This window comes from Coregonus clupeaformis, chromosome 30, assembly GCF_020615455.1.
Source record: "Coregonus clupeaformis isolate EN_2021a chromosome 30, ASM2061545v1, whole genome shotgun sequence".
NCBI lineage: Eukaryota > Metazoa > Chordata > Actinopteri > Salmoniformes > Salmonidae > Coregonus > Coregonus clupeaformis.
In genome coordinates this window covers 36,724,665-36,752,298 of record NC_059221.1, presented here as the reverse complement: position 1 = coordinate 36,752,298, position 27,634 = coordinate 36,724,665, and the positions used below count along the sequence as shown (strand labels likewise).

At 44.9% G+C, this 27,634-nt stretch overlaps 1 protein-coding gene and 1 long non-coding RNA gene across 5 annotated transcripts in view; one reads left to right on the top strand and one right to left on the bottom strand.

Moving 5' to 3' along the window:
* The window catches only part of LOC121545318 (zinc finger protein 512B), a 35,961-nt gene that overhangs the window by 4,680 nt on the left and 3,647 nt on the right, over window positions 1–27,634 (top strand). For all 3 annotated transcript variants that reach the window (XM_041855732.1, XM_041855733.1, XM_045209558.1), the window contains 15 exons: window positions 966–1,099; window positions 16,733–16,812; window positions 16,891–17,019; window positions 18,501–18,673; window positions 18,761–19,017; window positions 19,145–19,216; window positions 19,853–19,984; window positions 20,128–20,255; window positions 22,417–22,509; window positions 25,432–25,530; window positions 26,221–26,475; window positions 26,602–26,886; window positions 27,019–27,120; window positions 27,320–27,382; window positions 27,505–27,603. In XM_041855732.1, the coding sequence (XP_041711666.1) occupies window positions 967–1,099; window positions 16,733–16,812; window positions 16,891–17,019; window positions 18,501–18,673; window positions 18,761–19,017; window positions 19,145–19,216; window positions 19,853–19,984; window positions 20,128–20,255; window positions 22,417–22,509; window positions 25,432–25,530; window positions 26,221–26,475; window positions 26,602–26,886; window positions 27,019–27,120; window positions 27,320–27,382; window positions 27,505–27,603 (2,100 nt within the window). In that variant the 5' untranslated portion in view covers window position 966. The remainder of the gene's footprint in view (window positions 1–965; window positions 1,100–16,732; window positions 16,813–16,890; window positions 17,020–18,500; window positions 18,674–18,760; window positions 19,018–19,144; window positions 19,217–19,852; window positions 19,985–20,127; window positions 20,256–22,416; window positions 22,510–25,431; window positions 25,531–26,220; window positions 26,476–26,601; window positions 26,887–27,018; window positions 27,121–27,319; window positions 27,383–27,504; window positions 27,604–27,634) is intronic.
* LOC121545319 lies at window positions 5,496–6,341 on the bottom strand. Of its 2 annotated transcripts, none has more exons than XR_005996263.2 (3): window positions 6,281–6,341; window positions 5,747–5,858; window positions 5,496–5,658 (listed from the first exon to the last, which is right to left on the bottom strand). It is a non-coding gene; the product is annotated as an uncharacterized LOC121545319 (long non-coding RNA). The 2 variants fall into 2 exon arrangements; XR_005996264.2 differs by lacking the exon at window positions 6,281–6,341 and adding an exon at window positions 5,966–6,072.

The following is a 27,634-nucleotide window of genomic DNA, read 5'->3' as shown; positions in this document are numbered from 1 at the left end:
CAAGTAAGAAACTTCCAGCCTTTGGCTTCTAACAGCTGAGAACTGCTAGCTAACTGGCAGGCACAAAAACAGTCAACAACTTCAGGAGTACAGACCCCCAGAAATTGTCTGATCGCCTAGTGGCGAAAGTAAGAACTGCCTAAAATGTACATTCAAAGAGGATAATTATTATTCTGTTGAGGAAGGTTATTTTCTTTCCGAAATAGATGCATACTACGACAAAATAAGCGTGACACAGTGTGTACATGATAACACATTAGTGCAGGAAATGAAGAAATTGATTAAAATGCTGGAAGTGAATGCTGGAATTAAACAATTAACTATGCAAATGAGCAAAATCTCTCTGTAGTCTGTCCATCACTCACTCTCTCTCTCTCTCTCTCTCTCTCTCTCTCTCTCTCTCTCTCTCTCTCTCTCTCTCTCTCTCTCTCTCTCTCTCTCTCTCTCTCTCTCTCTCTCTCTCTCTCTCTCTCTCTCTCTCTCTCTCTCTCTCCGTGATGGTACATTGACTCTGTATTGCTGTACTCTCCTCCACTCTAAGTGGTCGACCATGGAGTTCAGTTCATATGTAACTGAAAGTATAGATTTTTAAATGAAACATGGAAAGTCATGCTCTCAGTACACTGTATATGATGGGTTTGCCTCAATCTGGAGAACCTGAAATACCACTATCAGGGCTGGAAAAGTCATTTTACTGTTTGTTGAGAGAGAATTGCTGAAAAATACATTACTTTTAGCAAGGAAAATGATTTATGTTTATTGCATTTTTGTTACATTTGCTGTGTATCTAATATTGACCCATTTGCAAGTTAGACTACAAAGTTTATGGAACTTCATATCATAGTTATGACACTGTGTACAACTAGTCAACTACAGACGACCATGGATGTGTGTCTGGCTGAAACATAATTCACATCACTGTACCTCTATTTTAACCTCCCTTTCTGTGTGTGTCCCTTCCCAAGCATGGAGACCCCCAGTAGCCCCCGGCTGGCGAAGCTGTCATCAGGGGGGGCTTCGAGAGGTCGTCCCCCCAAACAGGCCCACCCCCAGGAGGCTGCCAGGACCAAAGCCACAGGCCCCGAGAACAACAAACAGAGTGAGTGACCACTAATCTGACCATGCATTGTCCACGGACGGTCACTGTGTGTGGGCTTTGTATCACCACAGCTCTCATGATCTGAAAGGGTCCTGCTCAAGATGTTCATTTTCATCTTGTTCTCTCACCTCGTGACACATATTGTTGCTTTGACTGTTTTCTGACATGTTAATAATCGTATTTCATAAGCAGTACTAATAAAGTGAAGCTACGGCAAGTCTCAACATTTTGGTTCACATGGGTCCTATTTATTCCCTCTATCAGTCAGTAACCCATCCAGACATACTAACAAGCTGTCCTAGCTAGTAATAATTGACATGAGTACAAATTCAAGCCATCTGGATAGCGAGCAAGTCTTTGGATGGAGAAGACTGTGGAATCTAATTCCAATCCAATAAAGCAGAAGATCATGATGACTTTGCTAATACTATAAGATATACTTGGAAAACTACGCCTTGTCTAAAATGACCCAGTTGTTTGATTGTTACAACACAGAGTCTCAGGCCTGACCAATGAGAGCCCAGCAGCTTTAGACTCCTAGACGTCCCCTGAATATTTTATTTTCCTGTTAATGGATGTGAATGTTTTAGCCGTTGTGTGTGTGTGTGTGTGTGTGTGTGTGAGAGAGCATGCTCCTCATTAAAGGAAAAATCACTCATTCCTATAATTTACAGTGTTAAATAACAGTAATATGTGAGAAAATCGTTTTTGTGAACAAATGTTTTATTTTGTCGTTATAACAAGGTTGGTAGCAACATGTGAAAATTGTTGTGGAAATCTGTTGCAGCTCATGTCGACTACAAAACCCACAATGCAATGCTCTCTCTATGGGCGGGCTGGCTGGCTAGCTAGCTAGCAAACGTAGCTACACACAATAATACCAAAGTTCATATTAGCATGTAAAGTAGCTAGTTAGCTGTAAAATCGCCTAAACAAACTGTACTATCAATTTAGGAGTCTACAATCTCACCATGTTCAACCTGCAGATCGATGTGCCTTGCAGAGTAGAGTCTGACATTCGCAACGGCTCCATGCAATGCACCCTGGACTAAAGAGGCAAACAAATAGGAGAAGTGTAGTGGACCCTCTGTTAAATTAAACATTTCTCGAGGCTCATTCGGGAGAAGACAACCTCTCGCATTATGACATCGGCCAGTGTTAAAATCTGACATGTATGATAGACGTCTTTGCGATCTAAAAGTCGCATTCCTATTAACTTCCAGTGTAGTGAGAGCGGCTTTATCACAATGCTATGTCAGCCGGCCGAATTTCTGCCAGCAATAGCTCAGATACACATGAAAACATGAAATGACAACTGGAATCGATAGAACTCACAGATTCACAAAAACAATTTAACATTCAAAATGGGTGAATCTTTCCTTTAAGTCAGACTGCTGTTTAGCAGAGTGAAAGGGCTAATTTTGCAAGACAGATTTGGCACCTTAGGAAAGAAGAGATTAAAATAGTTCCCCCATAGATGTGTGTGTGTGTGTGTGTGTGTGTGTGTGTGTGTGTGTGTGTGTGTGTGTGTGTGTGTGTGTGTGTGTGTGTGTGTGTGTGTGTTTGGTAAAGATGGTGTGTGTGTGTCATGACAATGAGGTTGTTTGTCCCTACCTCCCCCATTCTGTTGCATATAATTTGAATCTAAGATAATATGGAAATATAACGTAGACTACAATAAGCAGTGAATACAAATGATGGTGATGATGTCTGTTGCTTAAAGGCAAAATCCACTCCAAATTATATATTTTTTGTTTTTTTCATTAGTCCACTGTTGATACAGTCCCGACATGTTTTGCATGTCAGTAGTCAAGTTTTCAAAATATTTGGCTTTCAAGAAACAAAGTGTCACCGGCCACATCATCATGATGATGCAAAATGCTTTATTGAGTCAACCAAAGTGTATTTTCGTTATTCTGTGTGTAGCACGTCACCTGACCAGGATACCTCTGGGCCCTTGTTGTAGTTTATAACAGGTTCCCACAGCTTTCCCTGGTCAAGTCACATGGTCAGGTAATAGTTCTGGCCCTCGTTATGTTTTATGCACTGCTCTGTTCCTCTGACCTTCATGTGACTGGTCAGTTAATGTTTAAGCTCTGTTTCTCTGACCCTCCCGTGACTGTTCAGTTAATGTTTAACTTCCTCTGGCTGGACCAATGGTAACTAACACACCAGTTGACTGATGGATAGCCAGAGTGTTCTCAGTACTCAGTCTGCCATGGTTTATACCTTCCCCTCTTTATTGCCCATAAACAGCTGCTTATAAATCAGTCAAATTAGTGTGATAAGTTGTTACTCAGTCCCACCCCTGGTTCTCCCACAGCAAATCAGGAATCCAAGCCAGAATAGGAAAGAGAGGAAAAGAGGGAAGGGAGGGAAAGAGAAGGGGTGGGGGGCTAGCAACACTGGTGAGATTTGGTTTGTTTAGGTATTTTAATGTACAAATACAATTATAGCCATAAGTCTTTGAGGTAGTGTATGACCTCTCAGATAAGATAGGAACAGTACATTCCTTCCAAACAGGCAAGGGTAAAAACAGAAAAAAAAGTTAGGGTAATTTCATTTTCACTGTGGTCCTGTCAGGGAGGAGGCAAACAAACTTGGCTGTGGTTCACTAGTGAGTAATGACAATGCTATTCCAGCATGTGGCCTGTGTTGTTATCATCCTCCTGCTAGCATCCTGCTGTTAGCATCCTACTGTTAGCATCCTACTGTTAGCATCCTGCTGTTATCATCCTGCTGTTAGCGTCCTGCTGCTAGCATCCTGCTGTTAGCATCCTACTGTTAGCATCCTGCTGCTAGCATCCTGCTGTTAGCATCCTACAGTTATCATTCTGCTGCTAGCATCCTACTGTTATCATCCTGCTGCTAGCATCCTGCTGTTAGCATCCTGCTGTTATCATCCTCCTGCTAGCATCCTACTGTTATCATCCTGCTGCTAGCATCCTGCTGTTAGCGTCCTGCTGCTATCATCCTGCTGCTAGCAACTTGCTACTACATCCTGCTGCTAGGATCCTGCTGTTATCATCCTGCTGCTATTTTCCTGCTGTTATCATCCTGCTACTATTATCCTGCTGTTAGCATACAGTAAGTGGTTGTATGGGTTATTTTATAGCCCTATTAGCAAAAGGCCTAACAGGCCTGTGTCCTGTGTTGGCTCTTTCACTTACGGTGACTGGAAAGTACCCAGGGTTACCACAGGGATTCTCATACCTGCCAACTTTTCAAAAAACCTTGGAGTGAGATTTTGTCCTGGGTCCGCCTGGGTCCTGCAGTCGGTGAAAAGCAATTGCACTGCCTGCGTCTCAGAACTGCGGCCGCCTTGATCTCATGAGGTTATCGTTGCCCACATGTGCATGATGTCAGAGAAAGTCGGGATCAAGTCGGGACACAAATCTAACCAGCATGCATTGGGCGGTGATCGCCGGTGATCGATTCTGCGCAGACCTGGCTCATCTCAAATGAGCCTCTTGTCTATGATCTGTCGGCATGGTTATACTGGCCTGTGGCCTTCTTGGAGGCCTTAATGATATCGGAGGGGGGCTCCCATTTGAAGCAGGGCTCCAGATTGGCCATCTTTATGGTCATTATTGAGGACAGGGTGCCATCCAATGCTAGGCTGTTTCTTCTCTTGGTTTTGTTCAGTCCCACAACTGAAAACACCCTCTCAGCATCTGCGTTTGCATGGGGCAACACCAGGACAAGCTTGGCGACGGCAGCAAGCCTCTCGAATTCTTTGGCTCCTGTCACCTATGGAAAATGCACCAAAACACAATGGAAAAACATACCTTGATTTTTGATTGATTAATACTGTAAGTATACTGTAGGTTGATCCATTAACAAAGTTCAGATAAAAACATGCATAATTTGCAACATGCATGACACATATATGCATGCAACAATTTTAAGCAACAGATGTAGCCAAGCCACACCTGCCAAAAGGAAAGACAAAAAATGAAAAAAAACTTCCTTATGCTTCCGGGTTGCCATTTCAGCCCAGAAGCTTTCCATTTCAGTTTCGTCCTGCAGGGATATCATTGGCATGGTCTGATAATTTAGAAACTCCTCACCCAGAAGGTCATGCTCCTCTGGCCCATGGTATGGGAGGAGATGGGGAAACCTATTTATGAAAGTAGAGTTACAAGTTGTTACGTTTTAGGTATATAGTCATCAACCAGCAGCAGTTCATACACATCTTTGAGGAGAAGCCACATAAGAATATCTCATGTGCAGTTTAGGAGTGAACACACCTCATCATAAAACACAGGGTATTTTAGCTAAGATGATAGACAATAATTAGAGAAAAAAAACTAACCTTTCAACAAAGTACAGGACATCTTCGATGTCACTTTCAGCCCTCTGCCGTACATCTACAAATTGTGCGTGCTTGATCAGTGGCTCTTACAGTGGCAGCTTCTTAAGTGCATAGTCCACAGCACTTGTCAGGAAACACAACACAGCTTCATGGAATGAATCCACCTGCTGTGGTGTGATGTCACCCTCGTCGAGTAATCTGTTAAGTTTAGCCCTGGTTGTGAACCCAATGTTCAACTTTCTTCCTGTCACAGATACAGCATATCGGTATAAGGTACAAGGCTAATTATCACATATCACAGTGTTTGATCATAATAATAGTCAAATACTAACCTGGTAAATGGTTTGCCTTTTCTTTAAAGGCAATTTCACAAGGCTCCTCATGGCACTGCAGAGCTGCTGGAACCATAAACTTGGAACATAGCTTGCGTACGAATTTCACCATCTATAACAGACATTTACAAAAATAGTAGGTGAAACCTGTTTTAGAGGATCCCTGCAGATATCAGCAAGAAACACAGAATGGAAAAAAACTGCTAAATCCAATCCCACCTCATCATGTAACAAAAATATTGATGACTGCTCTCTCTGAAGCAGCAAGTTGAAAGAAGTGAAAGTTGGTACGGTGGCTTGGAAGAACAGCATGTACACTTCTGTCATGGGGTCAGTGAATGTCTGCACAAGTCAATGCACACATTTCCTGTATTTATGTTAAATTCTTTGGAATACATCTTACCTGTTCGAAATCAGCTGAGTTTACATTCACCACACTAAATCATGTTCACACGCACAAACAAATAATTTCTTTCAAGATTTAAAGTTTAAGAGAGTGAGTACTCAATTGGACGACATTTCATTGTTACATACCTAGTCTCAGCTCAGCTTCTTATCAGACTTCTTGAGGTAGTGACCGTTTCTTCTCCTGTTGTCTTTCAATAGTATCTCTTCTTCTGTCGCTAACTTCGGGGTGCAGCACATATGGTTCAGTGGCGCTCATCAGCGCCATCTACCGTCGGGGAGTTTGAAAAAACTGCGTGAGAAATTGGATGTGTGGCGTGAGTGCGTGTGAAAACAGGCAAAAACATGTGTCACACGGCGAAAGCGTGAGAGTTGGCAGCTCTGGTTTCTGTACATTTCCTGTGAATACCAAGGGATATAGGACTGTAGAATAATACTGTATTCGTGTATTGAACACTACTGAACACTACTGTATAGATAGCCAAGCCAAGGGAACCTGTCCCCTGTCCCCAGGTGGAGATGAAGCTAAAGGGTTAAGCAGGTGTCTGGAGGTGAATGGCTTCAATGACCCTCATAATACTCCTAACAGTGTTTCCATTGATGTTCTCTCAGCTGGAGCTATAATAGTGGCTGTTGCCAAACTATTCTCAGGTACCGTTGCACTGATATTGTGAAGTGAACGAGAACAATTGGGATCCAGGCTACCCAGACACAATATTTTGAGTCTGTTGTCACGTATAAAGTCAGATTTAGATTTGGGCTGTGATGATACCAGTATCGCAATATTTTTTCCATAGCAAAAATGAAAACACAAAGTGTACCAAACTCTTTGTTCCTTTAAAAACTTGCTTTATGGAAAACACTGTGTGCTATAGCTTGATAAATGTTTTTTGGGGACTCTAGATGACAACATAATGATGTTTGTTTCCAATATTAGGGCTGTTCTCCTAAAGAAGTTAAATCCGCTTTGTGTTTTGTTTCCTTGCCACGATACTAACGAGTATAATAACTAGTAACTAACGATACTAATGGCCCTAATTTAGATACAGTAAAATAAATGTTTAGGACAAACCAGCAAATAGTGTCATACATACAGTATTGCGTGAGGCATTCTATACACGTATTATGTACAGTACCAGTCAAAGGTTTGGACACACCTACTCATTCAAGGGTTTTTCTTAATTTGTACTATTTTCTACATTGTAGAATAATAGTGAAGACATCAAAACTATGAAATAACACATATGGAATCATGTAGTAACCAAAAAAGTGTTAAACAAATCAAAATATATTTAATATTTGAGATTCTTCAAATAGCCACCCTTTGCCTTGATGACAGCTTTTCACACTCTTGGCATTCTCTCAACCAGCTTCACCTGGAATGCTTTTCTAACAGTCTTGAAGGACTTCCCACATATGCTGAGCACTTGTTGGCTGCTTTTCCTTCACTCTGCCGTCCGACTCATCCCAAACCATCTCAATTGGGTTGAGGTCGGGGGTTTGTGGAGGCCAGGTAATCTGATGCATCACTCCATCACTCTCCTTCTTGGTAGAATAGCCCTTACACAGCCTGGAGGTGTGTTGGGTCATTGTCCTGTTGAAAAACAAATGATAGTCCCACTAAGCCCAAACCAGATGGGATGGCGTATCGCTGTAGAATGCTGTGGTAGCCATGCTGGTTAAGCGTGCCTTTAAATAAATTGTGTGAATTCTAAATAAATCACAGACAGTGTCACCAGCAAAGCACCCCCACACCATAACACCTCCTCCTCCATGCTTTACGGTGGGAACTACACATGCAGAGATAATCCGTTCACCCACACCGCGTCTCACAAAGACACGGCGGTTGGAACCAAAAATCTCCAATTTGGACTCCAGACCAAAGGACACATTTCCACTGGTCTAATGTCCATTGCTCATGTTTCTTGGCCCAAGCAGGTCTCTTCTTCTTATTGGTGTCCTTTAGTAGTGGTTTCTTTGCAGAAATTTGACCATGAAGGCATGATTCACACAGTCCCCTCTGAACAGTTGATGTTGAGATGTGTCTGTGACTTGAACTCTGTGAAGCATTTATTTGGGCTGCAATTTTTGTGGCTGGTAACTAATGAACTTATCCTCTGCAGCAGAGGTAACTCTGGGTCTTCCATTCCTGTGGCGGTCATCATGAGAGCCAGTTTCATCATAGCGCTTGATGGTTTTTTGTGACTGCACTTGAAGAAACTTTCAAAGGTCTTGAAATGTTCCATATTGACTGACCTTCATGTCTTCAAGTAATAATGGACTGTCATTTCTCTTTGCTTATTTGAGCTGTTCTTGCCATAATATGGACTTGGTCTTTTACCAAATAGGGCTATCTTCTGTATACCCACCCTACCTTGTCACAACACAACTGATTGGCTCAAACGCATTAAGAAGGAAATAAATTCCACAAATTAACTTTTAAGAAGGCACACCTGTTAATTGAAATGCATTCCAGGTGACTAACTCATGAAGCTGGTTGAGAGAATGCCAAGAGTGTGCAAAGCTGTCATCAAGGCAAAGGGTGGCTATTTGAAGAATCTCACATTTAAAATATATTTAGATTTGTTTAACACTTTTTTGGTTACTACATGATTCCATATGTGTTATTTCAGAGTTTTGATGTCTTCACTATTATTCTACAATGTAAAAATTAGTAAAAATAAAGAAAAACCCTTGAATGAGTAGGTGTGTCCAAATTCCAGCGCAGCAGACAGTGGTTTTCCTCCTGTTTTTATACGTGTCAACAAAACCTGTGAGAGGGATTCCTTCAGTAACAGAAGCAGCATGGAGCCTTCATATTGTAGTCCTCATAGAGAATAAGTGGTGTGGTTGGGTTGTGACTCTGCCATACCCGAAACACATCTACCATGACAGGATGTGGCCAGAGAGGGTGTCTGTCTGGAATAGACTACACTCTTAGAAAAAAAAAGTTTCCAAAAAGGTTATTTGGCTGTCCCCGTAGGATAACACTTTTTGGTTCTAGGTAGAACCCTTTTGGATTCCATGTATAACTCTCTGTGGAAAGGGTTGTACATGGAACCTAAAAGGGTTCTACTTGGAACCAAAGGGTTTAAGGTTGTAGATAGCACCTTATTTTCTAAGAGTGTAGTGTGTGTGCCTGCATGCCAGAGTCATGAGCATATGGTGCTAACCATGGGAAATAGTAGCACCATTAGCTGTATGGCCATGAAGATGATGACATGCTATGATAGGATTACCTCAAAAGACAGGGAGCTGGGAGTCTGCTTTTCTGAAAGTATTTTAACAGAGCCTCCTGAGTATTGGATAGAAGTTGCATTTAGGCACAGATCTAATAATCAGCTTTCCCTCACCCAATCCTAACCTTAACCATTAAGGTCAGGAAAGCAAAACTGTCAATATATCAGTGTCTAGGAGCCACGTCACCCTACTACTAGGCCCCAGAGCCGACAGCCTGTTAATCTGCTGCCTGTGTGGTGGGACGCTGGTGTTGCTGGGTGGCAATTCACCAGTGATATAGGATGGAGGGCTTTTTGTTCTCTGAGCATCGGCTGCTTGTTTGTGTGAGCGTGCACTCGCGCGTATGTGTGTCTGTACCGGCAGTTCTCAGATGTCAGGCTACCAACGGTGTAAACCCTAGTCTCCAGCCCACCACACAGACTCCATCTGCTGACCAAGCATCTCTTTATAGAAGCTCTCTCTCTCTCTCTCTCTCTCTCTCTCTCTCTCTCTCTCTCTCTCTCTCTCTGTCCCTTTATATCTGCCTCTCTCTTTCTACCACTCTTCCCTGTCTCTTTCTCCCCTTGTCTCATTATCTCTCCTTCTCTCTTTCTACCCTCCCTCTCCCTCATTTGTCCCAAAGCCTTTCTCCGCTCTGTCGATGTCCACCCCTCTAAACTCTCTCAGTGATGGAAACACAAAATCGATAGGAGTTATAGATTAGTGATGTTTGTTTTGAGGGAGAAATTGAATTGTTGTGGGTTTCTCTGTCTGGTTTTGGTGAGTATCTATGAGATCCCTTTTTCTTCTAGTCACACCTCCTTTTGGCAGGATGAGGGGATGGGGGAATGGAGGAGGAGGGGAGAAAAGAAGGAGAGAGGACTGTGTGTGTGTGTGTGAGTCACAGTCACTGACTAAGACATTGCACTGTCTGAACTGCTATTCTGTGTCTGGATGTGTGTTATGTATACATTGTGATCATATGTATGTAATGAATGATAACCTGAATAAGAGCTAGTTATAGCCTTTTATGCTGCATACTAATAATGTAGTACGTGGGAAACTGTCTAGGAATTTCATCCCTGTCAGAGCAATGTGTGTTTTCCGCCTCAGCAGCTCCTACGTGATATAATTTCACCAGTGGGCCTGATTTCCCATGATACTAGATGGAAGTTCAGTCATCCAGAGCTTCTGTGATTGGATGAGAGTGAGCAGACTGTTGGCTTTGGGCCAATAGAATGATAGAAAAAGGTTTAGTTAAGTTATATGGCTTCTTTAGAATGATGTGAGGCATACCAGGCAGTCTGGCAGTGGAACAGAATGCTCTAGAATCAATGTAAGTCTATTCAAGATGCACGATTATACAGCAGAAATCAGTGAGTATTGGGTTTTCTGTTGATTCTGCTGTTTTAAGTGTGGCATATCCTATTTGGTAACAAGATACCCCCACAGTTGAGCTGTGCTGTGTGTGGATTCTTGGCTCATAGAGAATGCTCTGTAGTGCACTTTGTGCTATCAAATGGAGAAGTGAAGTTTAGTGTGTGTGTGTGTTTGTGTGTGTGTGTGTGTGTGTGTGTGTGTGTGTGTGTGTGTGCAGGCGTGCGTGCGTGCATCTGTGCACCAAGAATAGCCCTCAGCCAGAGAGGGAGAGGGAAAGGGAAAATGAATGTGTCTGGGCTACCTGAAGCTGTAATGTTATGTTGGTGTTCCTCCTCTCTGCCTATTAACTGTCTGGAAACAGACCAGGGAGCGACAGAGATGTCAGACAGAGAGAAGGAGAGAGAGCGAGAGATAGAGAGGGGGGGGGAGAAAGACATACAGAGAGAGAGAGACAGAGGTAGATAGAGACAGAGAGAGAGGGGGGGGAGAGAGAGAGAGAGGGGGGAGAGGGAGTGAGAGAGAGAGAGAGAGAGAGAGAGAGAGGAGAGGGAGAGAGAGGGGAGAGGGAGACAGAGAGGGGAGAGTGAGAGAGAGACAGAGAGAAGGAGAGAGAGGGAGAGACGGAGAGGGGGGCGAGGGAGAGAGACAGAGAGGGGAGAGAGAGAGTGACAGAGAGAGAGAGAGAGAGAGAGAGAGTGACAGAGAGAGGGGAGAGAGTGACAGAGAGAGGGGGAGAGGGGGGAGAGAGAGGGTGAGAGGGAGAGAAAGACAGACAGAGAGGAGGAGAGGGAGAGAGACAGAGATGGGGAGAGAAAGACAGAGACAAGAGAGGGGGAGAGTGAGAGAGAGGTGGAGAGTGAGAGAGAGAGAGGGGGAGAGGGAGGGAGAGACAGATAAAGTAGGAGAGGGAAAGAAAAACAGAGACAGAGAGGGGGAGAGTGAGCGAGAGACAGAGAGAGGGAGAGAGATACAGAGACACAGAGAAAGAGGGAGAGGGAGAGAGGGGGGGAGAGGGAGAGAGAGACAGAGAGGGGGAGAGGGAGAGAAAGACAGAGACAGAGAGGGAGAGAGAGAGGGGGAGAGAGACAGAGAGGGGGAGAGGGAGAGAGAGACAGAGAAGGGGAGGGGAGAGGGAGAGAGAGACGGAGAGGGAGAGAAAGACGAGACAGAGAGGTGGAGAGGGAGAGAGAGACAGAGGGAGAGAGAGACAGAGAGGGGGAGAGGGAGAGAGAGACAGAGGGGGAGAGGGAGAGAAAGACAGAGACAGAGAGGGGAAGAGGGACAGAGAGACAGAGACAGAGAGGGGGAGACAGAGAGAGAAAGGGGGAGAGGGAAAGAAAGACAGAGACAGAGAAGGGGAGAGGGAGAGAAAGACAGAGACAGAGAGGGGGAGAGTGAGAGAGAGACAGATACAGAGTGGGGAGAGGGAGAGAGAGACAGAGAGGGGGAGAGGGAGAGAGAGACAGAAACAGAGAGGGGGAGAGGGAGAGAGAGACAGAGGGGGGAGGGTAGAGAGAGACAGAGAGAGGGGAAAGGGGGAGAGAGAGAAAGACAGAGAGGGGGAGAGGGAGAGAGAGACAGATACAGAGCAAGGGGGTAATTAGTAAAATTTCAGAGTGAGAGTGAAAGACATGAAAAGAGGTAAAGGACAGAGATGGGGAAAGAGACGATCAAGACATTGAGGAGAGAATTGCTAGAAGAAAAGAAGAGAAAGAAAGAAAGAAAGAAAGAAAGAAAGAAAGAAAGAAAGAAAGAAAGAAAGAAAGAAAGAAAGAAAGAAAGAAAGAAAGAAAGAAAGAAAGAAAGAAAGAAAGAAAGAAAGAAAGAAAGAAAGAAAGAAAGAAAGAAAGAAAGAAAGAAAGAGAAAGAAAGAAAGAAAGAAAGAAAGAAAGGGTGAGTGAAGTGTTTAAAAAGAAAGAGAGTGTGAGGAATTGATGTCCAGCCTGGGAGAGAGAGAGATCAAGTGAGAAGACAACTGTTGGGGCCAGTTGTTCCACACACACATACACACACACACACACACACACACACCCAGACACTACTGTAGGAAATACACACACACACACACACAAACAAACACCACAGCAACACAGAGAGGAACCATTTGTTTTCCCTCTCACACATAGGAGCCTTTGTCTGTCTGGACTCAGAAGTTTGTAAACAGACACACAGACAGTTCACTCGCAACCACAGCAAAGAACAGATCTACAACAAAATATACATAGAGTACAGTACATTATAGTCATATGTAGATCTGCTGTTTATACAGGACAGTCAGTCATTCCAGTCCATGTCTGTTAGATGCACAGGGTGTGTGTGTGTGTGTGTGTGTGTGTGTAGTACTCAGGGGAAGTGGTAGCAGGCGGGCGTAGCTAGGCGAACACAGGGGTTATTTGAGATCATTAGGCAGCTGGCAATACTCCTGGGGCCTGACTCGTATTTTCTCCTCTACCCTTATCCTATCCTCCTCTCCTCTCCTCTCCTCTCCTCTCCTCTCCCTCTCCTCTCCTCTCCTCTCCTCTCCTCTCTCCTCTCCTCCTGTCCTCCTCCTCTCCTCTCCTCATGTCCTCGCCTCCTCCTCTCCTCTTCCTCTCTCTCCTCTCCCTCTCTCTCCCTCTCCTCTCCTCTCCTCTCCTCTCCTCTCCTCTCCCTCTCTCTCCTCTCCTCTCCTCTCCTCTCCTCCTCTCCTCCTGTCCTCCTCTCCTTCTCTCCTCTCCTCCTCTCCTCCTCTCCTCCTCTCTGATCATACCTTCCCTTCTTCTCTTGTCTCCTCTTTTCTCTCTCCAGTGCAGCTGCAGCTCAGACAGCTGGGAGGGTGGGGTGTGCACCAGTGTGTGTTTGTGTGTTTGTGTGTGTGTGTGTTTGTGTGTGTGTGTGGTGTGTGTTTGCCAGTCTCATGTGGGAGAGGGGGATTCACAGAGAAACTAGGCATTGTTTTGACAAAGATAGTGAGTGTGTGTATGTGTGTGTGTGTGTGTGTGTGTGTGTGTATGTGTGTGTGTGTATGTGTATGTGTGTGTGTGTATGTGTGTGTGTGTGTTTAGCTCTATCCTTCTATTTATACTTACATGTGTTCTTGTGTGTGTGCACGCATGTGCATTTGTGTGCGTGTTTTTTTTCATCAGGAAAGAGGCCGGATGGTGGTAGGAGCTAAGACAAGTGGGTCTTATTTCCATAGCAACGGGAACATATCTTACCCATAAGCGAAATTCATTAATTATGCCTCTTTTTATAAGAGACCTTTATTTTCCAAGACAGGAATTAAAATTCACGCTCAATTTCCTCTCATCTCAAGAACTGCACCGTCTGACTGAATCACCTCTCCTGCTGCAAGGGAGACAACTAATAGGCCAATGTTCTTCTTATTCCTGAGGAATATTAACACAACCCTTTACACTTTATCTGAGGTGTGTGTGTGTGTGTGTGCGGGTGTGCGTGTGTGTGTGTATGTGTGTGTGCACATGCTGGTTTGTATGTGTGTGTGTGTGTGTGTGTGTGTGCGTGCGCTTGTTGGGAGGTGTGTGTGTGTGTGTGTGTGTGTGTGTGTGTGTGGCAACAGTAAGTTAGACAGCCATCATTGAGAGAGCTAATGGGGAAATGTTTATGCCGGAAGAATATCATCCGTTTTTCTGCATCATTACCATCAAAGATTACATTTAATCCATCATACCTTTCCTTATGTTTACTGAGAGTGGTTGAGGGCTGAGCAAAATCTCTGTGCTAACAGAAGGTGTTTCAGTACGAATAATAATGACAAATTCACTTAAACTGAAATCTTACCCTTCTGTAATTCTTTCAGACAGACACAGGCCCAGATCTAGATTTGAGTTATCTGTTAATAGTACAATCAAGGCCTGTTTATTTGTCCCAGGACTGATAAGACATTTGTTGGAGGAACAAAGCAGGATGAGGTCCCTTTCCTCTCCCTCTCTATCACACCTTCCTCACCCCCTCTATCCTCCATCAGACTTTCCTCACCCCTCTCTTTCTTCACCCCTCTCTTTCCTCAACCCCTCTATCAATCATACTTTCCTCACCCCTCTCTTTCCTCACCCCCTCTATCCTCCATCATACTTTCCTCACCCCTCTTTTTCCTCACCCCCTCTATCCTCCATCACACTCTCCTCACCTCTAGTTCCTCACCCCCTCTATCCTCCATCACACTTTCCTCACCCCTCTCTTTCCTCACCCCCTCTATCCTCCATCACACTTTCCTCACCTCTCTCGTTCCTCACCCCCTCTATCCTCCATCATACTTTCCTCACCTCTCTCTTTCCTCACCTCTCTCTTTCCTAACCCCCTCTATCCTCCATCATACTTTCCTCAGAGAGAGAGAGAAAGAGAGAGAGAGAGAAAGGGAGAAAGGGAGAGAGAGAGGGAGGGAGGGAGAGAGAGAGAGAGAGAGGGAGAGAGAGAGAGAGAGAGAGAGGGAGGGAGCGAGAGAGCGAGAGAGAGAGAGGGAGAGAGAGAGGGAGCGAGAGAGAGAGCGAGAGGGAGAGAGAGGAAGAGAGAGAGAGAGAGGGAGCGAGAGAGAGGGAGAGAGAGAGAGCCCCAGGACAACAACAACAACAACACAATTAGACCCAACCAAATCATGAGAAAACTAAAAGAGAATACTTGACACATTGGAAAGAATTAACAAAAAAACAGAGCAAACTGGAATGCTATATGGCCCTAAACAGAGAGTACACAGTGGCAGAATACCTGACCACTGTGACTGACCCAAAATTAAGGAAAGCTTTGACTATGTACAGACTCAGTGACCATAGCCTTGCTATTGAGAAAGGCCGCCGTAGGCAGACCTGGCTCTCAAGAGAAGACAGGCTATGTGAACACTGCCCACAAAATGAGGTGGAAACTGAGCTGCACTTCCTAACCTCCTGCCAAATGTATGACCATATTAGAGACACATATTTCCCTCAGATTACAGTGAAAACAAACAACATTTTGATAAACTTACTTATCTACTGGGTGAAAAACCACAGTGTGCCATCACAGGAGCAAGACTTGTGACCTGTTGCCACAAGAAAAGGGCAACCTTTGAAGAACAAACACCATTGTGTAAATACAACCCATATTTATGTTTATTTATTTTCCCATTTGTACTTTAACTATTTGCACATTGTTACAACACTGTATATAGACATAATATGACATTTGAAATGTTTTTATTCTTTTGGAACTTCTGAGTGTAATGTTTACTGTTAATATTTATTGTTTATTTCACTTTTGTTTACTATCTACTTCACTTGCTTTGGCAATGTTAACATACGTTTCCCATGCCAATAAAGCACTTAAATTGAAATTGAATTGAGTTGAGAGAGGAGAGAGAGAGAGAGAGGAGAGAGAGGGGAGAGAGAGAGAGAGGGGGGAGAGAGAGGGGAGAGAGAGAGAGAGAGAGAGGGAGAGAAAGAGGGAGGGAGAGTCCTCTGTGTGCTGTGTCAGAGGCTGCGGTGATTTATAGGTGATTTATTTGGCTCAGCAAATGGGCTTTACACACTTATGCTGATGCACACAGGCACAGACACACACACACACGCACGCACACACACGCACGCACACACACACACACACGCACACACACACACGCACACACGCACCCCCCCACACACACACACACACACACAGCTAAACAGCCTTTAACCCGCTGACACAGCTGTGCCTACACTGTTTTTTACATTTATCTTGAGGTGTGACTATTGCTCTGTTGCTGAGCAGGTCTTATCCAAGCGTGTGAAGATTAATCTTTATCCTTGTGACCAAGACTATCAAGTGTTTTATCAAGTGCTTAGTTCCACAAACACACTGAAAAATATTGACATTTGTTTGGACTTGAATGTGTTCCAAATGTGCTTTCTTCTCTGCTCTGCTTGAGATAGAAGGGAGCTGTGTGGGTTGTGAATTGAACCAATGATACAGTAAATAGTCATCTAACTATACCCCTTTCTCTATCTCCTCCACCACTGTCTTTTTCTCTCTCAGGTCCTCCTTGTAGTGAAAGAGGTGAGGGGAAGAAGAAGGGGCGTCCCAGAGCTGAAGTACAGGAGCTGAGGAGTATTCCTGTGAGTGTCTTCTATCCCCCTACTCCCTGACTATTCCCTGTGTAAGAGTGTATATCTCATCTCTCCCCCTCTCTGCAGGCTAACATGATGGTCCAGTGGAAGGAGGAGTTTAAGAGGAGGTCCAGGGTAAAGTGTCCGTGTTCAGGCTGCTGGTTGGAGTTCCCCAGCATCTACGGCCTCAAATACCACTACCAACGCTGCCAGGGGGTGAGACATGACCCACTACTCACCCCACCATCTCTCTCCTCCAGTGTTGCACGGTATACCGAAAGTTCGGGTACTTTTTCGATACTAAAACATGAAAAACGGTTCGGTACTACAATTTTTAAAAACTTTTGGTACTTCTGTCAAAGGTGTCTCATGGATCACGTCTGTCTATCAGCGCAGCCAATGTCTCCCTTATAGCACGAGCACACCGTGCCTGCTGCACTTAGCCTGCACAGGGAGTCTGGGCAGCATCATGTTAGCTCCCCACTCATGCTGCACAGAAGTTAACCCACCTGAATAATGTGACACGGCATGTAGAAATGTTGAAACTGTTAATTACTGTTCGCAAAACAATGTCCATACAGGCTAGAACACTTTACAATGCAAGAAGATACCGGTAGCTTCCAGCTGTAGGCTAACTTTCTTTGCTAGCTTACAGCTGAAGCTAACATCAATTCACTACCCCTAGTACATTGTGATAATATGCAAACCATAAGGAAAAACATGCTGATTTCAAAGCTGATTGTCATCAAAACTTTATTAATTGACTTAATCATCCTCTCTCACACATCTCTCCCAAAGATTATCTATTGCCTGAGTGAACTGACTGTGTGTGAATAGGGCTCCGACAGGCCGCCCCCCCCTTGCCTCATGAATGACGTCATTACTGGTTAAAGAGACAGCGCACACTGTTATAAAAGAAGCTACTTCAATGCAAATGTTGTTGATCAGTACAATAAAATAAGTCCCAAATGGAAGGGAAACATATTGTTTGTCATCTGTAGCACCATGAAATCAGCCAAAACAAGCTCAATAACTCACTGCATTCACACACTCCTATTGAATAATATGCATTTACCTGTATTGTGTATAGACCTAGGCTACATCTTGATTTACCCAGTTTATCAATAGAGATTTGCCATTCAAATGAATGATTACCATTATGTTGTTATGTAGTTAGATTGGTAAAAACAAAGTCAAATTGATTGTATAATTGATTCATTAATGCATACATCGCTATCTCTGAAAAATGATGATGTAAAAATGTTCTAATGGTATTGAACTCAAAAGATGCCCAACGATTGAACAGAACAGTAGCTGAGTTTATCTGTCTGGATCAAGGGCCATTCTGTGACTTCGGCTAATATGCCTTCTGTTTTGGTATCGTGTATCGTGATTGTATCGAGTATTGTGATACTAAACCTGGTATCGGTATCAAAGTCAAAATTCTGGTATCGTGACAACATTACTCTCCTCACCCCCTCTCCTCTCCCACATCGCCCCTCCTCACCTGCTCCGTCTCACGCCACCCCAGCCTTTTCCCTCTGTTGCCCACTATCAGTGCTTTGAGGGGGTCTACATATTTATTGTCAATCTGTAAACCTGTTGAATTAGATTTGTGTACTTTAGACTAATCAATATCCTTCCGTTTCTTCTCTTTCTCTCTTTTACCTCCTCCCTCTTTTTTCTCTGTCACCCAGGCGACCCTAGCGGAGAAGTTGAGTCATGGCTGTCCGGACTGTGAGGCGGTGTTCGCCACTAAGGTCCGGCTCCAGAAGCACAAGCTGTGGAACCACCCAGAGAGGGTTACCGTGGAGACCAAGGCCGAGCCCAAACTACAGAAGACTCCCATGAAGGGGACGTCCAAGAAAAGGTGACCTGGGTTGTTGATTTTCACCACAACTTTAACTTACCCTGTAGGCCTAGGATTAGATTGTACCATTGTGTCTTCTCTGTCCAGGCCTATGGAGATTACTACCTCATCACCGGTGTTCTTCAAAGTGAAGAAGACCCAGGAGGTGTCTAGTCCCTCCCAGAATGGGGAGTGCGCCCCCCAGAGGGGCGAGAGGAAACAGCACACACACCCCCAGCCCCCTCAGCATCAGGCCTCCTCCTCTGACACCTCCCCCAACACTCCAGGGGGCAGCGAGAGCGATGGAGAGGGGGGAAGCCTTCTCCCACCGTACCCAGATGAAGACCCTGAGAGGACAAGGCACAGTAAGATTAAAATATAATGAATAGTAGGATATTTTGTTGCATTGTTTGGGTGTAGTTAGAAGTCCAGTGGAAATTGGGGCCCAGTGTGTTTGACCGTTTCTTGCTCTCTGTTCTCCTCATGAGCCAGGACGGAAGCAGAAAACTCCTAAAAAGTTCACTGGAGAACAGCCCTCCATCTCGGGGACGTTCGGACTGAAAGGTAGACCCCTCGGTATTTCTCTTCTCACAGCTTCTCTCACTTATGCTGGAAATAGAAGTATGCACTACTGGGTCATTGACTAGGCATGAGTGTCTCCACCTCCACACTGTGTATTAGTGGTAGTGTGATAGTGTCCTCTCTCTCTGTGTTAATGTGAGGACTGTAGAGGTGTTTCATATCCTGAGCCAGTCTCGTACTCTCCTTCTGACACATTTTCTCTCTTTCTCAGTACCAATTTTCTCGAAGCTCAGTGACTCACACTCAACACTACACATTACACGACTCTCTCTCTTACTCTGTTGTTCTCATCTCCCTGCCTCCTCTCTCGCTACCACTCTCCCTCTTTCTGAAATCAGCTTCTCTCTTTATGTATTATCTTCTCTCTCTCTTTTCCTCCCTCTCATTTTACATCCTCACTCTTTTTCCTCCTGTGAAATGCAGCTGCTAAATAAAAGGTATTACTCTGTCATTGTCCTGGTGTCGTACTGCTCAGCCTAACTGACTCTCTGCGGTTCTAGACTCTCGGTTCTAGACTCTCTTTAACTAGATCTGTTTCCCCTTTTCTCTTTACTGAACCTGAACCATGCATACATGTGTGCGCACGGCACATACACAGTCACACACTGTATGTTTCAGGTATGAACAAGGTAGAGGAGAAGCTGAAGGCTGGTCGTGTGAAGAGATCAGAGGGGGGTCTGTTCAGCGATGAGCCCCAGAGGAAGCACCCTGGCCCAGCCTCCAGAAGAGATCCACCACCCCTCACCTCTGGTACTAAAATGGCTGTTCTGGACTACTGTTTATTGATAAGACAAAATCCATCTCCCAATTTACTCCCTCGTACACATGTTTACCTCAGCGTGTTTCTGACAATATAAAGTATTGATTGGTTGATTGGTTGATATATCCTCCAGGTACTCCAGCAGAGGCCCAGTGGCAGCATGCCATCTCAGAGCGGGGGGAGGTGGTGTGTCCTACCTGCTCCATCGTCACCAGAAAGACTGTCTCTGGCCTTAAGAAGCACATGGAGATCTGCCAAAAGGTGAGTGGATCACACACCTGTCAATCAAAACAGAGGCCTAGGGTGATTGTACAAGAGAACTATATCAATCCAAACAGATGTTTTCACAGCTCAAATGAAATAGTGTCGATCTTTCCCTTTTGTTTGAGATTGTAGCCTGCAGATTTCTCTTACTGCTTGTAGCAGGATCCTCACAACAGATGGCAATAATCTGTCTCAGTTTGACTTCTGAAGTATCAATACATTTGACATAACATATTTGGATTTGGGGGTGAACCATATCTTTATGATCCGTCAGCACCATTCTCATCACCACAGTGTCACATCTGGCTTTCATTCCTCTAAATTAAGGATTGTGTTTCACACTCACTGTTGAAACTCTGAAAACCACAATATATCATTTGACACTTGCCCTAAATCACATTCCATATGTCCCATGTTCTATATAATATTATACTTGGGTACTGTTCCACATCTGTTCTTGATTCTAGCCCACTGAAACAATTGGGCTGAACACATTCTGATCAATATCAGTTGCCATATGTATTTATAACAACATCTAAATATTACTGTACATTATATAATGCTGTGTATAAGACAAATATACATTCAGTGGCCAGTTTATTAGGTACACCCCGTTCATGGAAATGTTTAGCTCCTACAGACAATGAGTCACGTGGCCGTGGCTTGCTATATAAAGCAGGCAGACAGGCATCGAGGCATTCAGTTACTGTTTGATTGAAAGTTAGAATGGGCAAGACGAGTGACCTAAGCGACTTTGAGCGTGGTATGATTGTCGGTGCCAGGCGCACCGGTTCCAGTATCTCAGAAACGTCCGGTCTCCTGTGCTTTTCACGCACAACAATGTCTAGGGTTTACCAAGACTGGTGCGACAAACAAAAAACATAATGTACTGGCCACTGAGTGTATCACAGTATATTATATTGGCATTTAAATTATTGTACTGCTTTCTGAGATGCAGTTTTAACCTCTTCATCAAGTTCTGACTAGTATTGTACTCTGGGGATGAGAATGAGTCAGGCACACTGTTAGACGCCTCTCTCTGAGGACCCCTGGGGAAGGGTCTGGGGAGCCATTAGATTGCAGAGTAATGATTGGAGGGCTGGTGGAATGATACTGTGGCTGCGTCTCAATACTCTGAAGTAGCTTCCACTCATTTAACTGTACCAATCTGAAAACACAGGCTAGCTCAAAGCAATCAGGAAAGGACACAAAGAGAGGTAGCCTAGACTATTCAGACACACACTGAGAGTGCTGTGTAGAAGTAAGGTGGGTCAGTAGTAGGCACTTCTTTATGAAGCCTGGTCTGATAGGCTGTGTGACTATAAAAGTGACAGCATTGCCATTAAGGAGTGGTGGAATCACCACATTAACACAGGGGTCAGTCACTGTAAAACCTCTTCCTCTGCCATATAGATCCATATTGGCCTGCTGTGTCTCTTCATGAAAACGTCTGTTTTACAGTTATTGGTCTTGATGATTACCTGACAAAGACCGTTATGGGTGAAATGGTTCTGTATCACTAGCTCATTTGAAGGCAGTGGTGGAAAAAGTACTACATTGTCATACTTGAGTATAAGTAAAGATACCTTAATAGAAAATGACTCAAGTAAAAGTAAAAGTCACCCAGTAAAATACTATGTGAGTAAAAGTCTAAAAGTATTTGGTTTAAAAAAATACTTAAGTATCAAAGCTAAATGGAATTGCTAAAATGTACTTCAGTATCAAAAGTAAAAGTAAAAGTATAAATCATTTCAAATTCCTTATATTAAGAAAACCAGACGGCACCATTTATTTTATTTTATTTGATGGATGGCCAGGGGCACACTCCAACACTCAGACATAATTTACAAACAAAGCATTTGTGTTTAGGGAGTCCGCCAGATCAGATGCTGTAGGGATGACCAGGGATGTTCTCTTGATAGGTGTGTGAATTGGACCATTTTCCTGTCAAAATGTAACGAGTACTTTTGGGTGTCAGGGAAAATGTATGGAGTACTTCACACCACTGTGTGAAGGTCATGCTGGGGGAACAGTGAGCAGAAATTCACTCTCTTTTCATAGGTGTTTTACAGATAGACCAATATTTTCACTGTTATTGGATCCAAGAGGCTCTGATGAATAGGAATGACTGTGTGACCTTTGTCCTTTAACCCTGCAGCTCCAGGACGCCCTGAAGTGCCAGGAGTGCCACAAACAGTTCAGGTCCAAGGCAGGACTCAACTACCATACGATGGCTGAGCACAGCAGCAAGGTACACACATGCAGACAGGCACACACACACTATCCATTTAAAAGTAACCCTGGCCTCCTAGTGGCGCAGCTGTCTAAGGCACTGCAATCAGTGCTAGAGGCGTCACTACAGATCCGGGTTCGATCCTGGGCTGTGTCGCAAACGGCCACGACCGGGAGACCCATGAGGCGGCGCACAATTGGCCCAGTGTCGTCTGGGTTAGGGGAGGGTTTGGCCGGCTGGGATGTCCTTGTCCCATGGTGCTCTAGCTACTCCTTATGGCGGCCGGGCGCATGCACACTGACTTGGGTCGCCAGCTGTATGGTGTTTCCTCCAACACATTGGTGCGGCTGGCTTCCGGGTTAAGGGAGCAGTGTGTTAAGAAGCAGTGCAGCTTGCCGGGGTCGTGTTTCAGAGGACGCATGGCTCTCGACCTTTGCCTCTCCCGAGTTCGTATGGGAGTTGCAGCGATGGGACAAGACTGTAACTACCAATTGGATATCACAAAAAAGGGGTAAAAAGTCAATAAAGTAACCCTGGGGGTTTCATCAGCAACATGTGACAGTGGAGGGAACTCTGTTGTGGGTTCCCTCCAGGCGTGAGGGATTGGTTTGGGATTGGGGGTGAAATGTCCTAATAGATTGAGTTCTATTGTTATGATTGATATGACTGTTCTGAAAGCATGCACATTACATTGTGGTGCTGTGTTAGCTCCCTCAGTTGAGCGGTTCATTAAGATATCAACATGGCCCTCCCTCCTGCATTAGTGGAATGGCGCTCCAATTAAGTTTGTTGAATAATTCAAAACTGCTATCTCAGAAAGCGTCATAAAATATAAATGAGTGAACCTGTGTGTGTGTGTGTGTGTGTGTGTGTCTGTATTCCAGTCAGCCGTGCCATCATAGCTGATCTGTTTAAATGATTTGTCTTCAGTCTCTGCCTTTCATCCCATGGCCATATTGGCAGCTCTCCATATCATTATTAGGAGAGAGTACAGTTTGTGTTTTAAAGCAGTGATTCACAAACTTCCATGGCGTGTGTGTATGTATATTTGTGTGTGTGCCTTTGTGTTGTTCTGCATTACCTGCAGAAGTGGCATCATTGCTAATCTGTACCCAGTGTGTGTCCTCTGGTCACATGGCTGTGCCCCAGTGCAGTGTGGGAAAAGACAGGATGACACAGCGACAGAGGTCACCTGCTGGCTTTGACCTTGTTGTTGTACTGTGATACACTCATATTTATCTACACTCTTAGAGAAAAAGGTGCTATCTAGAACCAACAAGGGTTCTTCGGCTGTCCCCATAGGATAACCTTTTGAAGAACCCTTTTTGGTTCCAGGTAGAAACCTTTTGGGTTCCATGTAGAACCCTTTCCACAGAGGGTTCTCAATGGAACCCAAAAGAGTTCTACATGGAACCAAAAAGGGTTATCCTATCGGGACAGCCGAAGAACCCTTTTGGAACCCTTTTATTACTAAGAGTGTATCTTTCTCGCTATATCTTTCTCTTTCACGCTTTCACTCTTTCACTCTCTCACCCCTCTCCCTCATGTCTGATAAAGGTTTCACTCTCTCACCCCTCTCCCTCTCCCTCATGTCTGATAAAGGTTTCACTCTCTCACCCCTCTCCCTCATGTCTGATAAAGGTTTCACTCTCTCACCCCTCTCCCTCTCCCTCATGTCTGATAAAGGTTTCACTCTCTCACCCCTCTCCCTCTCCCTCATGTCTGATAAAGGTTTCACTCTCTCACCCATCTCCCTCATGTCTGTTAAAGGTTTCACTCTCTCACCCCTCTCCCTCTCCCTCATGTCTGATAAAGGTTTCACTCTCTCACCCCTCTCCCTCATATCTGATAAAGGTTTCACTCTCTCACCCCTCTCCCTCTCCCTCATGTCTGATAAATGTTTCACTCTCTCACCCCTCTCCCTCATGTCTGTTAAAGGTTTCACTCTCTCACCCCTCTCCCTCATATCTGATAAAGGTTTCACTCTCTCACCCCTCTCCCTCATATCTGATAAAGGTTTCACTCTCTCACCCTCTCCCTCATGTCTGATAAAGGTTTCACTCTCTCACCCCTCTCCCTCATGTCTGATAAATGTTTCACTCTCTCACCCCTCTCCCTCTCCCTCATGTCTGATAAAGGTTTCACTCTCTCACCCTCTCCCTCTCCCTCATGTCTGATAAATGTTTCACTCTCTCACCCCTCTCCCTCTCCCTCTCCCTCATGTCTGATAAAGGTTTCACTCTCTCACCCCTCTCCCTCTCCCTCATGTCTGATAATGGTTTTACAAATAAATGCTGGGGGTTTCTCTGTGTCCCCTGGTGAATCTAGTGTGTGTTCTCTAGCCTCAGGGTCTGACTGTGACATTATTCACTTTGCTTTGCGTTAGTGTGGGAATGACATGTGTTCCTCTGAGTTGCCATCTTATCCCCCTCTTTCCCTCAGACTGGGGATGTGTCTCAATAATCTCAAATGGCTTCCTCTCCTTCATCTGTACATCTTTTTTTCTAAGAGTGTACTGATCTAAAAACACCAGTGAAAGCAAAATGGAGGATGCCCACCAGGAATTTAGACTATTGAGATGCACCTGAGAGTGTATCCACGGTTGCATTTCAATCCAGATTGTTGTTCTCTCAACATATGCACTTATTCACTGCCCTGATGTGTAGTCCCCTCCCCTGTCCTCTCTCTGGCTGTGCTGTGCTGTCAGCTGCTGTTTTTATCAGACATGTTTTTGGCACTGATAAACCCCTCGGTGAAAACATTAGTTTGACAGTTGTCATAAACATGTCTTGAGTAACGGCCTTGCCATGAAACCATTTTATGATCCTGGCACCGCCTAACGCCTGAGATGGAAAACACATTTTCCCGGCCTGCTTGGGAGGGGGAGGTGTTTTGAGGGGACACGACTCTGGTGCGACGCTGTGTTTGTTCCCCCTTCAGGCCTCGGGGATTGAGGGCCAGACGGGGGACAGGCAGGAGGAGAGAGAGAGGCTGCGCAGAGTGCTCAAACAGATGGGACGAATCAAGTGTCCTAACGAGGTATGTACTCGCTCATGTGCCTTCTTTCTTTAATCCCACTTTCTCTCTCTCTCTCTCTCTCTCTCTCTCTCTCTCTCTCTCTCTCTCTCTCTCTCTCTCTCTCTCTCTCTCTCTCTCTCTCTCTCTCTCTCTCTCTCTCTCTCTCTCTCTCTCTCTCTCTCTCTCTCTATTTCTGCTGCCCACCCCTTCATCTCCATCTACCCCTCTCTCTTTCTTTCTCTCTCTTTCTTTCTCTCTCTCCTCTCTCACTCCCTCCTTCCCTCTCTCTCTTGTAATTCTGCCCAAACACACATCAACACTGTTACCGATTACTCACACTAGAGTGCAGAGAGGAGAGAGGAGAGAGGTGAAGAGACAGGGCTGCTGAGACAGAGACTTACAATAACCTCTCTTCATCCATTCATGGGCATTTCATGTCTTTCTTCCACTTCTAACTCACTCTTCTCTCATTCAAACACACAAATGGTTGGCCACCTCTCTTGAGAAAGATAGGTTTATGTCAATGACACTATATAAAGTTAGATGAATGAAACATAGACATAGTGTGATGCTTTGTTAGACAAATCCATACTCTGCTCCACTAACCTGATTTCCAGTCTAATGTGAATTTTCAATTTCTCCCATTTTCAATGTTGCACGCACACGTATGCGCACACACACACATAAACACACACACACACACACACACAGGGCTGCTCGGCCCATTTCTCCAGTCTGATGGGGTACCAGTACCATCAGAAGCGCTGTGGCAGAGAGCTGTCAGAGGAGGACAAGCCTGTGTTTCTGTGTCAGCACTGTGGGAAGACCTACCGCTCCAAGGCTGGCAGAGACTACCACCTCCGCACTGAACACCGCACCCCCCCCACCACCACCACCACCTCCAACACCACCACCACCAATATCAACAATACCAACAACACTAACAACAATAACACCGGCAGAGGGGTAAGAGAGAGCAGAAGCGTTTTTGTTTTATATCTTTATCGGTTGAGATTACACCCATAGTCGTTGGTTGAATCGCTGTGAATTCTATCATTGGTCCCTGACTGGGCTGTCCCTCCTCTCTTCCAGGTGAGCACAGAGGAGTCACAGACACAGCTTGGAGGAAGAAGGGAGCAGAACCACACGGAGAGAGAGAGAAAGGAAAAGGAGAAGTGGCAAGAGGAGGGGAGAGAGAGGGGTGGGGAGAGAGAGGGCCTGGGGGAGGACTTTGAGAGGACTCCCAGTGGTAGGGTGAGACGTCGGTCGGCCCAGGTAGCAGTGTTCCACTTGCAGGAGATAGCAGAGGATGAACTGACCAAGGACTGGGGAACCAAGCGCCGCATCAAAGATGACCTAGTACCGGACAGCAAGAGGGTAAGATACAGACAGGTACTCACACACACACACACACACACACACACACACACACACACACACACACACACACACACACACACACACACACACACACTGAACATCTTGTCCCTGTCTGTCTTCCTCCCCCAGTTGAACTACACTCGGCCTGGCCTTCCCAAGTTCAGTTCCAAGCTGCTGGAGAGCTGGAAGAACGAGGTCAAGGAGAAGGGCTTCATCTGCTGCTCCAACGGAGTAAGAACCTCTAGAGAGAATGTTCTGTCCATTAAACACCTTTCAGATAAATCCTGTATTTTAAATAATCCAGTTGCTTTTACACATTCCAGCGCTGTCAATTCTGAGCTCTACAGGCTCTAAAAATTAGCAAGTGAAGGTTTTATACGCACAGTTTACTATAGTTATATCTGTTGTTATTGTTCCTCTCTGTTTCTAGAGCTGTGAAGCTGTTTACTCCAGTGTGTCTGGGCTCAAAGCTCATCTAGCCAACTGTAACCAGGTAGGAACATCAGGACCAGTTTAAGTTAAATGGATGAAAAAATATCTGACCCTGTGTCAGTGGTTAGGTTTAGGGACAACTTGTACCTACTCCTGACTGGGGTGTGTTTCTGTGCTCTGCAGGCAGGGGGCGACGCAGGGAAGTACACCTGCTTACTGTGTCAGAAGGAATTCAGCTCAGAAAGTGGTGTCAAGTACCACATCAGCAAGACACACTCACAGGTGAGACTTACATACATAAACCCTCAAAGGT